Source organism: Haemaphysalis longicornis, unplaced genomic scaffold (genome assembly GCF_048455015.1).
Source record: "Haemaphysalis longicornis isolate Haplotype H1 unplaced genomic scaffold, Haemaphysalis longicornis Haplotype H1 scaffold_20, whole genome shotgun sequence".
NCBI lineage: Eukaryota > Metazoa > Arthropoda > Arachnida > Ixodida > Ixodidae > Haemaphysalis > Haemaphysalis longicornis.
The window spans coordinates 4,406,285-4,420,541 of record NW_027526296.1 but is presented as its reverse complement, the minus strand read 5'-3'; the positions used below and the strand labels follow the sequence as shown (position 1 = coordinate 4,420,541).

Sequence of the window (14,257 nt, the reverse complement as noted above, 5' to 3'; positions counted from 1 at the left end):
CCCTTTTTGTTGCAGTGGATTCTTGACCTAGGGTACGCAACAGCCAGTGATAATCAAATCGCAATGCTTGCCTGGCTACAGAGCAGATGTTGGTTCTACTAAGCAGTGCTTTTGCAATACCTTGTCATTTATGGGTGAAAATTTTGGGGGGGTTCATTGCAAAGTTTGCACTGTTGTACAAACCTCCATGGTAAATCACACATGCCCCTCACAGGCGGTGAGGAGGTGCTCGCTGTGATGCTCAACCAGCTGCAAGCAGTGTTGCTCAGGTCAAGATTCATGGGTGCCAATTGTGTGCCTAAATTTTAATTATAGCGCTCTCTTAGTGTCTAATAAATCAATGATGAAGCAGCTTGACTGTTGTGATCAGTGTTGCGGAGTTACCACTCCGGAATCGGAATGATTTCGGATTCATTTCGCCTTTTGAGATCTGGAATGGAATGAAGACAACGTTTGGAGGTATGGAATAAGAATGGAATTAGACGCCTTTTGCCCGGAATTGAATGGTGGTTTTCACACGGTGGTGTCGCCGTCACTGGCGCCTTCTGGCTACTTAAGGTTGCATTTGAGAAGCTTGCAATACCGTATTTTCCGGTGTATAAGTCGCAGCTTTTTTCTGAAAATTTTTCTTGGTGCGTCTTATGCACCAGTGCAACTTATGTATGGAATAAATTTGGTACGTCGTGGCCGCACATGGTCCGCGCTTGAAAAGGTGCCTGTGTGGTGCGTGATGTCGGCACACGTTAAGAGACACAGCTCTATGGTCTAAATGAATGAATTATTTGTTAGCGAGTCGGAGGAAGAAAGCTTCGATGGTTTTGCCTAAATGCCGTCTGTAAGTACATGCTATCTGTGTGTATCAATAAACCATTTTTGAGAAGTTAGTTCTCTCTAGACTTTGGACAGTAGACGCACGTGTTAGCGGGGGATGCGTTCAGAGGCAGCCGCCGCTGCAACCATGTACTTTCACCACACTTTCTAACGAACTGATCCTCTAAGAGTTTACCTGATATCCTCTAAGAGTTTACCTGATTAACAAGTGTGTTTTGTACACCGGTGCGACATGTTCTTTTTTTTTTTTTTTTCCCGGAAAAACTGCCGTTTTGAGGGGGGTGCAGCTTATACAAAAGTGCGACTTATAGACTGGAAAATACGGTAATCCAAATTCTGAAAAGTGTTCTCAGGATTTTGCTTAGCCCCAATACACTTTTTATTGGCACTTTTAACCACAAAAAAGGGCTCTATTGCTGACAGTGGCACCCACGCATGCAGTTAAGTGAGTGCGAAAAAGATCAGCGGTTTTGGAAGATGTGTTGAAGCCACAGCAGAAAAAAACAAGTCCAAAGTTAGTGGTTTCTGGAGCACCAGTTCTTTCATATTTGTTGTTTTATTCTTCTGGATGCCTTCGGCATTTTTGTTCAACGCTGTCAGAGCATCGATCTCTCCTCTGAAGCACATACTGAATGAAACCGATTCGTTGCATCAGATTCACAGAATTCTCATTTTTAACCTATTTCCTGCCTGCCTTCCCACATCGTGCGACAGCCCATCTTTATTATTCCGCTTCAGTAACTGAAAAAAAAAAAATTAGAGTCACTGGACCTACACTAATTGGCCTCAGAATAAATATTTTGCTACCTTGTGGGCAAATTTAGCTTCACACATTTCAAAACGATCTACTGTAGCTTTGCTGATTGCAGTAGCGATTGTTGATACAACACGGAGCTCTTAGTTGCTGGGGCCAAGTCCATTATGCCGCAAAGGAACACAGGTTTTTGTCCCTCTGGTGTGAATCGTCACACCAGACCGGTGGCACCGTTAGGTCGGCTCTTCGTGCTTTGGCAGGCGTTTTGAGGCATAGCCTTCTCTGTACAACTGTCCGTGGTGCCAACAGCAGACAGGCATCTCAATGGCAGGTGCAGTGTGGCCAGGCCATATATAAAGCGTCCGCGCACGAAACATGAAACATCGAGTCTGCTTGGTGTTCTCCTCACACCCTCCATACCTGGCGTGCCATGCGTAGTGTTGTGACTTGTAAGTCGACCTGTTAGGCATCCCCGATTAGACGGTGCCTACCTGTCGACCATTTGTCCATCTGTTGCAGCGGTGCCCTGGGGCTCCAACAAATCAGAGCCAAGGCAGCAGAAAGAAAATTGTGAGTGAGGGCCCTGCGTGCCCGCCACCCGACATAAGCGCAAGAAGCGAGCTTCGGATGTGTTACAGAGCTTTCTACCTCCACGCTCTCCTGCAGCAATGGGCAGCTGGGATATACGATTGCATTAGATAATATGTACGACAATGCACAACAGCTAAAGGGCGTTTGTTTCTAACACTTCTGGCTTTAGCAGCGTCCTTGTGTGCGAGTGCTTTGACAGGTCTCGGCAGTGCAGCATCGTGCTTTGCTTCGATCCAAACGTGCAGCCCTCGCCTCTAGTTGTGGCGAACTTGTTCGCGGATTTGTTGCTGTGTTTCTGTGCACGTGGCCTCATTTGCGCCATGTTGCAAAAACCTTAGGCGTCAGCTTGAAAGTGTAGGAAGGCCTCATTTTGAAATTTTAATAAGGTCCTGATGCATATAGGGTGGTCTGTTGCGGAAACAAACTGCCTTACCATACTTCATTTTGTCAGGGCTCCCGTCACGATTTGGCGCATAAGTGATCTTTAGAACAGCTGACCCAAGTGCTTTAGGCTAACAAATATACCAGCTCCATGCTTAATATTACAAAAATCTATGATGCATTTGTTCACTTTGTTGCGTTATGTGGGGAAAAAAAGCCGAACGCTTAAGTCCGATCGAAAACCGCCTACTAAAAGCTACGGGCATGGGCGTCATCAATAATGTCCTGTATTGAAAGGATTGGGCTGAGGTAATGCCAGGACAATAAATGAGCGCAATGGAGGTCAATGTGAAAGCGATGGAGACTTTCTACGGTGAATGCAAAACTGTTAAGTGTATTCCATGATGCTGCTCTGCTGTCTCGCGTTGATACAGAACATTATTGCTTGATGCTCCAAGTTCAGTTAAAATCATTTAAGTGAACAGATGTGAGCAAGGTACGCGTGACATGCCTGCAAGTTAGCCACAGCATCCTAATGGCGTTGGTCTGACGGTACGCGAAGCAGATAGCAAGACAGTGCGCGACAGGCTGTGCAACGAAACAGAAAAAAGCAGCCATCATCGTAATAGGCGCTTCATATCGCATCGCGCAAGAACAAACCTAGAACAAGCTAACATGCACAAACTATAAGTAGCTTGACTCCTGATGCTTATGGAAAAAGAGGCAGTGATACTGCCCATTTTTGCATTAGAAGGGTGGTTCTGCACGAGATATGTCGCCAAGCTGCTACCACCTCCCTACTTTGGTGACAAGTGACACGTTTTGAGTACTTTTGTAGTTTCCAACGCGTATGATAACGTCAGATTCATGTTGCGTTCCTTCGATTGAGTGTAGGGTTTGAACACGATGACGCAATGAAGGCAATGAGGCGCACCATAGTGGAAGGCTCCGGATTAATTTTGACCACCTGGGGATCTTCAACACGCGCCGAAATCACACACATGGGCGTTTTTGCTTTTCGCCTACATCAGACAAGCAGCTGGCCCTGCTAAAGTTGAACCCCAGCAGCACAGCGCCTTAGCCACTGAGCCACCGCGGTGGGTCAAGTTGCATTCCCCGGTAACTCAATGCAGCACGAGGCAGTTTTTAGCATGAAAGTGTTTTATTATCGGATACACAAAGATTTCGTTAACATCGTATCCGTCACGGAAGTGATGCCAGTACAGCGGAGCAAGCGGCCTGTAAAGGGTGCACCCCTGCACACAGGGTCTTTTTGCGGGAAAGCAACCTCTAGTATTAAAGAGTACGTTACACTTAGGGTTGTTCGTTTTCGGGTTTTATATTTTAACACAACAGTGTTTCATGCCGCGATACCCCAAGATTTCACTGACGTCATATCTGTCACGGAAATGGCACCAAAGCACCTCCGCTGAGGCGACCCGCCAGCAGGACGTCGCTTGCCAAGCACACCCACAAGACAGCCGCCGACCCGCAAATCATGCTGAGCTGCAGATTTTGCTGCACATTTCACTTTTGTGTTTTACTGATTCCTACGACAGGGGAATCAACCGCATTTCTACGTTGAGGAATTAAAGGAATGAAATTGAACTGCCCGTTCATTTCAGGAGTGGGAATGGGCTGTTTTGTCATTCCACAGAATTGAACGGAATGGAATTACAAAGTTCTGATTCCTCAGAATGGCATTGGAATGGGATACCCATTCCGCAACATTGGTTCTCATGAACCTTTTTTTTGTAGCATTCAGGTAAACTGCTATCATGCTTACTCGCATAATGAACGCATCCCCGTACATTAAGCATGTTTTACCAATTTTCAGTCGCAAAAATGTGTGCGAAAACAGCAGCGTATGGAACGCTGCTACCATGTTGTTTGCTAGAACACAAGTTGGTCGTGAATACAGCCGCCATCTTGTAATCACGTCTCCCACAGCAGACTCAATGCCCGCTACCCGATGCCCTTCAGTACTGCGCCATTAGTACCGTGCCATGGGCAGACATAGATAACTCTGCATATACAAAGCCTCCAGATAGAAAAGAATTCCGTTTTAACAGCGAAGCTGTTTAGCAAATCGGAATTTTTTGTGCCTGCAATTAAAAAATACCAAAAAATTGCTGAACGCGCACGTGAGCACAGGCCTCGTAGCGACCGCTCGACAGTTAACAAAACCAACAAAATGCGGAGCACTCGTGCGTGCATGCCTCGCTGCGACCACCCAGCATCTCCTACACACGTTTGCAAGCCAAGCATACCCACTTAAGGAGATTGGCCCAAAAAAAAGAAAACAGTGTTCACCGTAATCGTGGCAACACTAGCTCAGAACGAGAAAGACACGTTGCAGTGTACGCCCCTCCGGGGTGATGTCCAATGATTATCACTTCCAAAAAATTGAAGGGAGCTCACAGTTATAGCAACAATGATGGAATAAAGGTCGTTGCAGCAACGAAGAAGCAAATCGGCTGCAATCGTGGACTTAAAGGAGCCATGAAGAGAAAATACAACTTCGTTTAATTTGAAAGAACTAGGATTCAGTATCTCACTCAGCTCCATTAGAGCCACAAAAGATGTTTGTTAACGAAAAAAAAGCAAGAAGTATTTAAAAACTTTCAAATTTTGCACCACAGTGACGTGTTATGAGCAAGAATGACGTCATACGGGCCAACAATAAAATATAATTTTCAATGCATTAACTGCACGTTAGCATTTAAGTGATGCGGTCAAATGGAACTAGAGACCCCATTACAGACATCCAGTCATGTGTCGTCGCAACAGGTCAGTTAGGTGGCCGCCAATCGCACAAACAAGGTTCTGTGACGTCATAGAAAAGTTGCGGGAAATTGGCGAGGGGGTCGCGACTACTTCACACGTTTTCTTTAATATCTCCGTTATTTGTTCGAAGATTCCGATGATATTGGTATCATTGTTATCGGGACTAAGTAGTCTTTCTAATAAACTCAACTTGTATTTTGTCTTCATGGCTCCTTTAAACCTTTGTGATGGTCGTGAAGGTTGTGTACAGCTTCGCTACCTTCATGGCTTACGCGTTGGTTTCCTTTTTTTTTTTGTTGTTGTTTTGGGGTGGTTTCTAGCACATGGTGGAAGTTTGGTTCTCGCATGAGTTCTTAAAAGGGCTTTGTTCTTCAACCTTAATTTGGGAACGAGCACTGGCTGCAGACCTGCACGACTTCTTTTCGCGGCGGTGTGAAATCTACAGATAAGGCTAACAAATTGGCTCTTGGCATGTGGAAGAGCACACAGAGTTAAAACTGATGCACCAAGGTAAAAATATGGAAACTCTCTTACCTTGCATAATGAACGCACCCTGAATAAGTGCTAATTTTTTTAGACAAAGATACAAGTGCGGTCATTTTGGGATCATTTGCATACTTTGCTGTGCTTAGTACCATTGCATTACAGCAGCATCCATTTTTTTAAACCAGTAGCATAAGCCATGGACACGGGAACAGGACTGCACCCAAGGCAGGTGCTTACACTTGCAAGATAGCTACACAAGGTGTCGGGAGCTGCTTTTCTTGCCTTTGCTTGAACAGATTGGGCTGCAAAAATCAAACTTGACTAGAAATCTTGCCTCCACATGCACTGAAGAGCAAGGCTCCTCAGTGGAAGACACTTTCAAGGAGTGCAAAGATGGATCAGTGATTTGTGCGTAAATACGAATTCCTTACTTGTGTATCGTGTTCCGTTACAATGGTTGAATTTGCTTTGACAGCAGTCCTTCTGTGCTGGTGACGTGATGGGTGTGTACCAAGTGGCCTGCTTTGAATGAATTCACCTGCACAGCACAGCGACTAACCCCCAAGAAACCTTCTGCGTACCCCAAATTTTACTCCACCATTGCTTCGACAGAGCTGCAACTGTTCAAATACCTCACTGCATCATCATGGTGCCACTGCATTTCAGCCTGTTATTTTCCCACCTAGTTCTGGCATTGAAAAACAGGTGGCACTGCATTCCAGATGGCACTTGTTTGTTCCACACATTAGAGGCATTTGCCAGAATGTACAGACTAGATCGGGGAAAAAAAAAAAAAAACCTGAGGGCATGCCAAATATTCCCTGGCCACAAATAATTGAAGTAAAAAATTAACTGAAGAGCAACCAAATAAATCCACTATAATGGCCCAGTAAACGTTTTTGTCAACTTCGTGGCATGAGACATTTCGTTTGATTATGACAGTTAACTAGCTTTTGCTTTGGATCATTTTTGTCCTGGAAACTTCTGGCATGACCTGGGGACTTTGCACCAAGAATGTACTAGTGGTCTAAACAAAACCTCTGGTATGGACCTAAAGGGAGCTGTTGAAAAGCTTGTTTCTTTTAACCTTGGCCAAGTAAGAATGAGAAAACAGGTCACCACAGCGTCATAACAATATCAGAATTAGAAGTTTATTTTTTTTGTGAATCACTGCACAACTGTAGTGTGCAATAAAAACACCGCCAGATAAGAACAGATACGAAAATGCCGTTACGTGACGGGAACTTTTTACAAATGGGTCGGCTTGCTGTTGTGTGACAGGCATATCTTTTCTCTTGAAACCACGTGTTCACTGCAGTATTTCTTCCTGTTTACACCACACACACATCTGTTCCTATGGACAGAGACGAACAACAATGCTTGTTGTCACTGGTGGATGCAGAAACACTACACTCCAGAACAGGACGCAAGGAAGAAGTGCTGGGTACGAGCTAGTTTTTCTACGCATTGTTGATCCTTTTACGTATTGTCGACCATCTACGTATAGTCAATCGTATATTCCTAAGGGCATTTCTGCCTGTCGTTGATAGTCCAAAGGGCATTGCTTGATTGTGAGCGTTCCTCCGTGCAGATGTTGTGGGCCATTTCCTTATAGCGGCTTGGAGACAGCCTTCTATAGACTTGAGACCCTTCTTTCTACAATTGACTCCATTTTCAGCTTTGCTGGGCTGCCACAATGGAGAATGGTCTTCACTAAACCTTGGAGGAACTGTTAACAGTGTTGCTCGTTCCACAGGACACAGAATGCCGGCTGGAACTCTTCACAATTTGTCTTTCCTTCACGACACAGCTGCAAGCCACTTGCTTGGATTCTCAGCGCACTGGCAGCCCAAAAGCCACACTGGCATGACACACCTACCCACAGAGTAATTGTCACTTCTAAAAATTAAAAAACCAGTTGGGCCCAGTTCCAATGAAGGAGGCAACAACTTGATTCCAGGAAAACAACCAGGCCTGTGAGGTCCTCTTGCAGAAGGGGGTGAAAGTGCTTCTCATGTGTTTCTGCCAGCAGCTCCTTGTTGTACATGTTTGAGGCCACATGGCCACCCTGTTGCCACTGGTACGCTCTCAAGAAGGAAGAGCTTCCTGACGAAGCCAACGTGAAGCACAGCTTCAGCTCCCCCAACACAGCAACTGTGAATTGAAGAAAAAAAAACCGGATGGGCCCAGTTCTAAGAGGAGGCAAGAGTTTGACGTCACAGAAACGACTGGCCGCTTGAAGTTTTTCTCCAGAAGGAGGCGAAAGTGGCTCTGTCATGTTGCTACCAGAGCACCCTCGTATGCATTTGAGCCTGGTGTTGCCAGATGGTTGCCACGCTGGTACACTCGCACGAAGGAACTGCATGCCTTGATGAAGGAGATGCGAAGCAGCACGCTTGCGGCCCCCTCCTTCACTGGAGGCAGTTGTTGGCGGCCGTGCTGGCCTGCGGCCTGTCCAGCTGTCCCCTGCGCAGCACCTGCTGCAGGAGCCCCTCGAGGCGCGCCACGGGCCCCCCCGAGGCGGCCTCCTTGTGTTGCTTGAGGCGGGGGAAGTAGTCCTTGCAGAGGCAGTGCAGCAGCTTGCGGAACTGGTGGCCGTAGTCGCGCTGCAGCGCCCAGCCGGCCACCTCCAGGAAGGTGGACACCAGGGTGGCCACCAGGCTGGGCTCCCGGATGGCCGCGGCAGCGTTCGTGCACAGTGCCAGCCACTGCCACACCCGCTCGGGCCCCGGCGGAGCCCCAGCACCCTCCCCCCCACTGCCGCTGCTGTCGTGCCAGGGCGGGAGGGGGGTCTGCAGGATGGCCACGTAGAGGCGCGCCAGGCCGCCCACCCGCCGCACAAACTGGGTCTCCGTCTCCAGACGGTTCTCCTCCAGCAGCTTGTAGCCACACAGCCTGCCAGGGGGAAGGGGCACGGGTCAGGTGGCTAGGCACGCAAGAGAGGGCAGCATGGCCGCACTTTGGACGACTTATCTCTCATCCATCTATCCATCTACAGTTGAATAAAAAAAAAATGCGAGGGAAAAACATACAACCTGGGAAAACATACTACAGTAGAACCCCGCTGTTTCGTTTTCCTGGCTCTTACGGTGTGTGCCATCAGTCCTGGCATAGTTCCCATAGGATATAATATATTGCAAACCCAGCTGTAACGTCGCAACTGTGGGCTCGTTCCCATATAATGCGCCACAACCTGACACTCCGAAGTGGCTTGGGCACCGCCATTTTGGCTTTTGATGAGTCTTGGCCAGGCTTTGTTACTGAACTGGCTACAAGAAGCCGCAAGAGAGTTGGAGAGGCCGCCACTAGATGGCCATCCATTGAAAGTGCTAAAACGAATGATCATCACAGAGCTTACAACAGAAGTTTCACTTCAGAACGCCGGAAGTGCGTGATGTTAGCACCGCCGCATGGTTCATACTAGATCAGTTGGAAAAGAGTGAGGCCTTCCTGTACCACGGCATGGGCCAGTACTGTTGCCGACCAGGCGGTGGCGCTGCGGTAGCGTTGAGATCGGTCTCGGTGCGTCTACGCTCGGCCCATACAGACCACCCATACAGACGGTCAGAATGGCGAGCAAGTAGTACGGGGATTTCACGACGCCCGATTTTGCTGTCAGCCTTCACGAGTAGGGTGATGGTGAGCGAGTAGTACAGTGATTATACGACGACTAACATGACTTGACGGCCGTCTTAATTGCTCTTGGCAACAATAAATTTGCACATAAAAAATGCAAAAAAAGACCGCTACATTTGGAAGAACGGGCAGAAAACAAGTTGGCAACAATGGAGCTCTAGATAGTGGGTGATTTACCGATGCCAGCTAGACGCCGGCCCATTTTCGAGGGGTTTCCTCGCTCTTACATTTTCCCGGCTGTTGCGTTCTCTTTTCCCAGTCCAGTAAAAAACGTATTAACAGGGGGTTCCACTGTATCTGGTAAGAAACGTACTGCGGGGAATTTTTAGTGTTCAACTCTGAGAGCGTAGTAACCGGGAAATAATGTGAACTCAAAACGCATCAACGGGGTTCTACTGTAAAAAGAAAGAAGGCCACGCATCTACCTGCAATGCTGCAAATGTTGAAAGACAATTGATTGATGATTGATTGATTGATTGTAGGGTTTAACGCGCCGACGCAACGCAGGTGATGTTGAAAGACAATAGCTTTTTTTATTTGATTGATAATAAGGTTTAACACACTAACGCTACACAGGTTATGAGGTGCGCCATAGTACGTGGCTCCGGATTAATTTTGAACACCTAGGGTTCTTCAACGTGTGCCGAAATCTCGTACACACGAGTGTTTTCGCTTTTTGCCTCCATCAGAAAAGCAGCCACCGCAGCCAGGAATCGAACCCGCGTCCTTGGGTTCAGCAGCACAACACCTTAGCCACTGTGACATCTACAATAGGCTTCTGCCGCTTTTGCCACGTAACCGCCTCTCCTGTCTCATCCGCCCACCCCTTACGCTGTTCCCTGTCTCGGTCCACCCATTGGTGGTTTGTGGAGTTCTACGAATTTATCCATGTTCACACTGCAGCGCCGTCTGTTGGGACTGTTGGGACAGAAATGGATCAGGGGAGTGGGACAGCGGGCACACGAAGCTGCACGTGCAGTTGTCAAACGCAGCCGGGCAGGCCGGCGGGAGCCACGAGTGTGAGGTCCGGGCGGCAGCCTATTTGTATTTTGTGGTTAAAACTTTTTTTTCAACGTGTTTTTTTAAATTTGCTCACACATAAATCAAGCGCACATATACTTCTAATTAAAATAAAACTGCAAGCAACGGTTACGTATTGACGTACTTCTTCAAATAAGCCTAATATTCTCTCTGTTCAACTGCATTGACAAATATGGAGCATATTTTGACATTTATTAGATTGGAACTGTTTTGCCTATATAAACTTCTTACTGAGGAGTTCATCTTAACTTCTGGCTGGTTGGCTGAATCGAGGACTAGACAGACAGACACACAGACAGACAATTTCGCATTTGAGTAGCCCAAGAAAGACTAAAGGGAGGCGAAGCTAAAGTTTGTCGGGTGAGGGCAGCGCTGACTCTAACACGAAGCGTTGGTTTTGTCCTTTCCCGGGAGCCGGAGGGGTTCCCGCCACTTTTTTTACGTGCCGGGTTAATTGGCTCGTGCAGTTGGTGGCTGCTTTGTTCACATTTGTGAGCAAGGCGGTGCCGGTACCTCAGGCAGTGCGAAAAGACAGAAATGGATCAGGGGAGTGGGACAGCGGGCACACGAAGCTGCACGTGCAGTTGTCAAACGCAGCCGGGCAGGCCGGCAGGAGTCTCCCTCGGTTCGGGAGTGCGGGAAAGAGCGGACGCTCCCACAGCCGTTTCGCGATGTCTGCGGTGGTAAAACTGAAAACCAAGGCAAACCCCAATATCGTTGCACAAGTCGGCTGCCACAACAGTAACGCGAAAGACAAGAATCCATCTGTGAAATTCCACAGACTCCGTGGAGCAAAAGCGCACCAAAAAAAAATTCAGCAAGCATGGTTTACTGTGGTTCCAAAGGTGAAATAAGCTGGACATTTCCCATTATTAAAAATGCGAACTAGTGTTCTAAAATTATTCCGAGTACCACCCCCTTAAAAAAAAATGCATGCTGCCAATAATTGTTTCCCGCTATGTTAAATGAACTTGGGAGTTGCTTATCTGGAGCCGTTCAATAACGTCCATATATGGCACAGCAGGTTCACACTCTGCATTGGTGAAAAAAACTAGCTTCTACTGATCTGTCTGGCTGTATTAGCCGCGTTCATTCTTGGTACTGTAATGCGTTCTGGAGGGGATTAAAACGAGTTGATTGCTGTATGTTCGTTTTTTCCTGCATTTACTAATACTTGCAAATAAAAGAGTTATTCACCACATTCTGTGTATTATTAGTAACTAAAAGTAATGCACCACAAGCTGTTCTGTTGTTTCCGTGAACTGTCACTCTGACATGCGTGTCTGTCACTGTAGGCTCTATGCCTGGGCAGCCATGGGGACTGGTTGCTGGGGGCTGCTTCAACCTTGCGATCGAGGTGACCAGCACCTGAGTACACACATGATCTAGAGGTCTGGCAGAAATTGTCTCTGCCATTAGCAACGGTCGTACTCTTATGCATTACTCTCTGCTTGACAAAGCCTATTTGTTGCGCTAGTGTTGGAGCACACATGCGGTGACTGCTACTGGGATCTTCCCCATGACACAGCGGCGTGGCAACTACATATAGGTCGACCCCCGTACTTTGCGGCAGATAAATGGGGAAAAAATTAAGCCGATGAACGGTACACGGGTCGAGGGGTGACTTTTTGGCAAACTTTTTAGTGAAAAATCGCAACCTATATTCCGAGTTATATGGTACATACCAGTAACCGTTGGCTAGTAACCGGGAGTCATACCCTTGAGGCCAAGCTTGAGGCACACATTAACTTTTATGGATCAAACGTGCAAGAAAAAGAAAACCATATATTGCAAGCAGTTGCACTAAGAAATTCAAGCTAGCTATCTTGATAGGCCACATCACCTCCGATGCAGTCAGCACACTGCACACCAAGAATGGAAAGGCAAAACCCAGTGTCCTGCGTTAGAGTTGAACTGGAGTGAAATGAGAGTGTCTTTTCATGGTAGAATTTGATATACACCTGGCTCCAGCAAGAAATTTGCCACTCCAAATCACAAAGCTCCTCCACCACAACCTTATCCTGCTGGCCATGGCATGGTGGGAAAAGGCACAAGTTTGTCACAAATCTCACACGTGCCATTAGTACTACTCTACACGTTGCTGGGGAGGAGGATTTTATCTCGGGACATGACGTGTGCCTGGCTCTGAGGAAATATTTCTCTGCATGTACTGTCTTTGTCAAAATTTTCTAGTCCATGCCTTAGGCTTACAGGCCACTAATAATTCGAAGCCAAAGCTTAATGTTCCACAGTGACCAGAACATTTTATGACAGTAAGAAGAAAGACAGGTGTTCCCTCCAGTTTGCCGGAATAAAATGATCCAGCCTCACTCGAGAGGTAAGCTTGTGCTCAGAACTTTTGGGGGCCTATGCTCTTTCCATGGCCTAGAAAATTTTGACAAAGACTGTACACACATCATGGCACACTGCCATCACCACGACTTTCTCACGGGGGTATGGCAACTGCTTCTGACACTAAAATGCAAAGTTAACGGGTTTGAGATCTCGCTCCTGAGCAGCACCATTTATGATTCTTTCCCACAAGCATCACCCACTCCTTCCTGATAGAGGACTACACTGAGGGGGAAAGTAGAACACGCCCGCCACTATGTTCTGCGTTCTTGCCCACTCCTTCACAAGGGATACTGGGACCCTGAATTTTTACGTGACATTTGCAATCGGTTAAATTTGCGCCTCCACTGTGGAACGACACCGCCACTGCCACTAGGCAGAAGAGTCTCTGAAACAGAGGCAAAAACGGGCAGGAACGGTGCATGCGCTGCTTTTGTGAACCTTTCGGTGTTGTTCTGCCACTAGTGCATCCCGTTTGTGCACATCCAGTGGGAACTCGTTGTCTCAGTTTCGACAACTAGGGATCAACAGATTAACATTAAGAGTAGAGGTTAGTTAACAATAGGGGCTAGTTGATGCTGCATAGCTGGGCTGTGGAGCGCCTCAACCTGGGAAAACAGGAACAGGAACCAGAAAGGAACCAGCAGCAGGGGGTTCCGGCTTGTCTTGCTGGTCCCTGTTGCTACTGTCATAAGTTCAAGCGCTTCACACCCCAGCCATGAACACAATGAAAGGGGCTTCTGCGGGGGCTCTAGGAAGGTCATAGCATGTCACATGCCACCATACGGCCGCAAAATAACTCAGCCGGGCTATGCAGGGAGGGGAGGCAGAGAGGGAGAGTGTCGTGGCTGCACGGACCGCAGGTACTCCACTTCGGAGTCCATGGCCTCGCGGCTGAAGAAGACGGGCACCAGGGCGGGGCAGCGCATGTAGAAGTGGCCCAGCAGCAGGTCGCCCAGGTCAGGGAAGCGGCACCACAGGCCCACGGCCAGGGAGGCGATGGGGAACGCCGTGTCCCCGTTGGACACGATCTGCTCCTCCCCCTGCAGCTGGGTGGGGGAGAGGGGGACACAACTTCTTGCACTAGGGGATGCAGCTGGGGACACCAATGCCCCGACACTACATTGAGGGCAGCCTTCAGTTCTTCACTATAGGTGGTATTCACTGAAAAGTTTAGCTGTCAATTTCTTTGCTTGGCAACACAGGAAACGGACATGGCCGAAGCACCACGGCCGTGGCACGGCTTGTGCCACTGTACCCGCACGCTGCAGAAAAAAAAGAAAACACTGGCATGCGTCGTCTGCTCCATTTCAACCCAATTCTTAATGGTGGTGTCAACAGCGATGTTATTAAGTGAACTCTAATCAGTGGGGTAGAGTTTGGAATGTCCAACACACA

At 47.7% G+C, this 14,257-nt stretch overlaps 1 protein-coding gene across 2 annotated transcripts in view; it reads right to left on the bottom strand.

The window, feature by feature from the left end:
• Positions 1-6,959: 6,959 nt before the first annotated feature.
• Gle1 (Gle1 RNA export mediator) overlaps positions 6,960-14,257 on the bottom strand; it is a 48,343-nt gene continuing 41,045 nt past the window's right edge. For both annotated transcript variants that reach the window (XM_077701064.1, XM_077701065.1), the window contains exons 10-11: positions 13,718-13,908; positions 6,960-8,725 (exon numbers count right to left, since the gene is read on the bottom strand). In XM_077701064.1, coding sequence (XP_077557190.1) covers positions 8,242-8,725; positions 13,718-13,908 — 675 coding nt within the window. In that variant the 3' untranslated portion in view covers positions 6,960-8,241. The remainder of the gene's footprint in view (positions 8,726-13,717; positions 13,909-14,257) is intronic.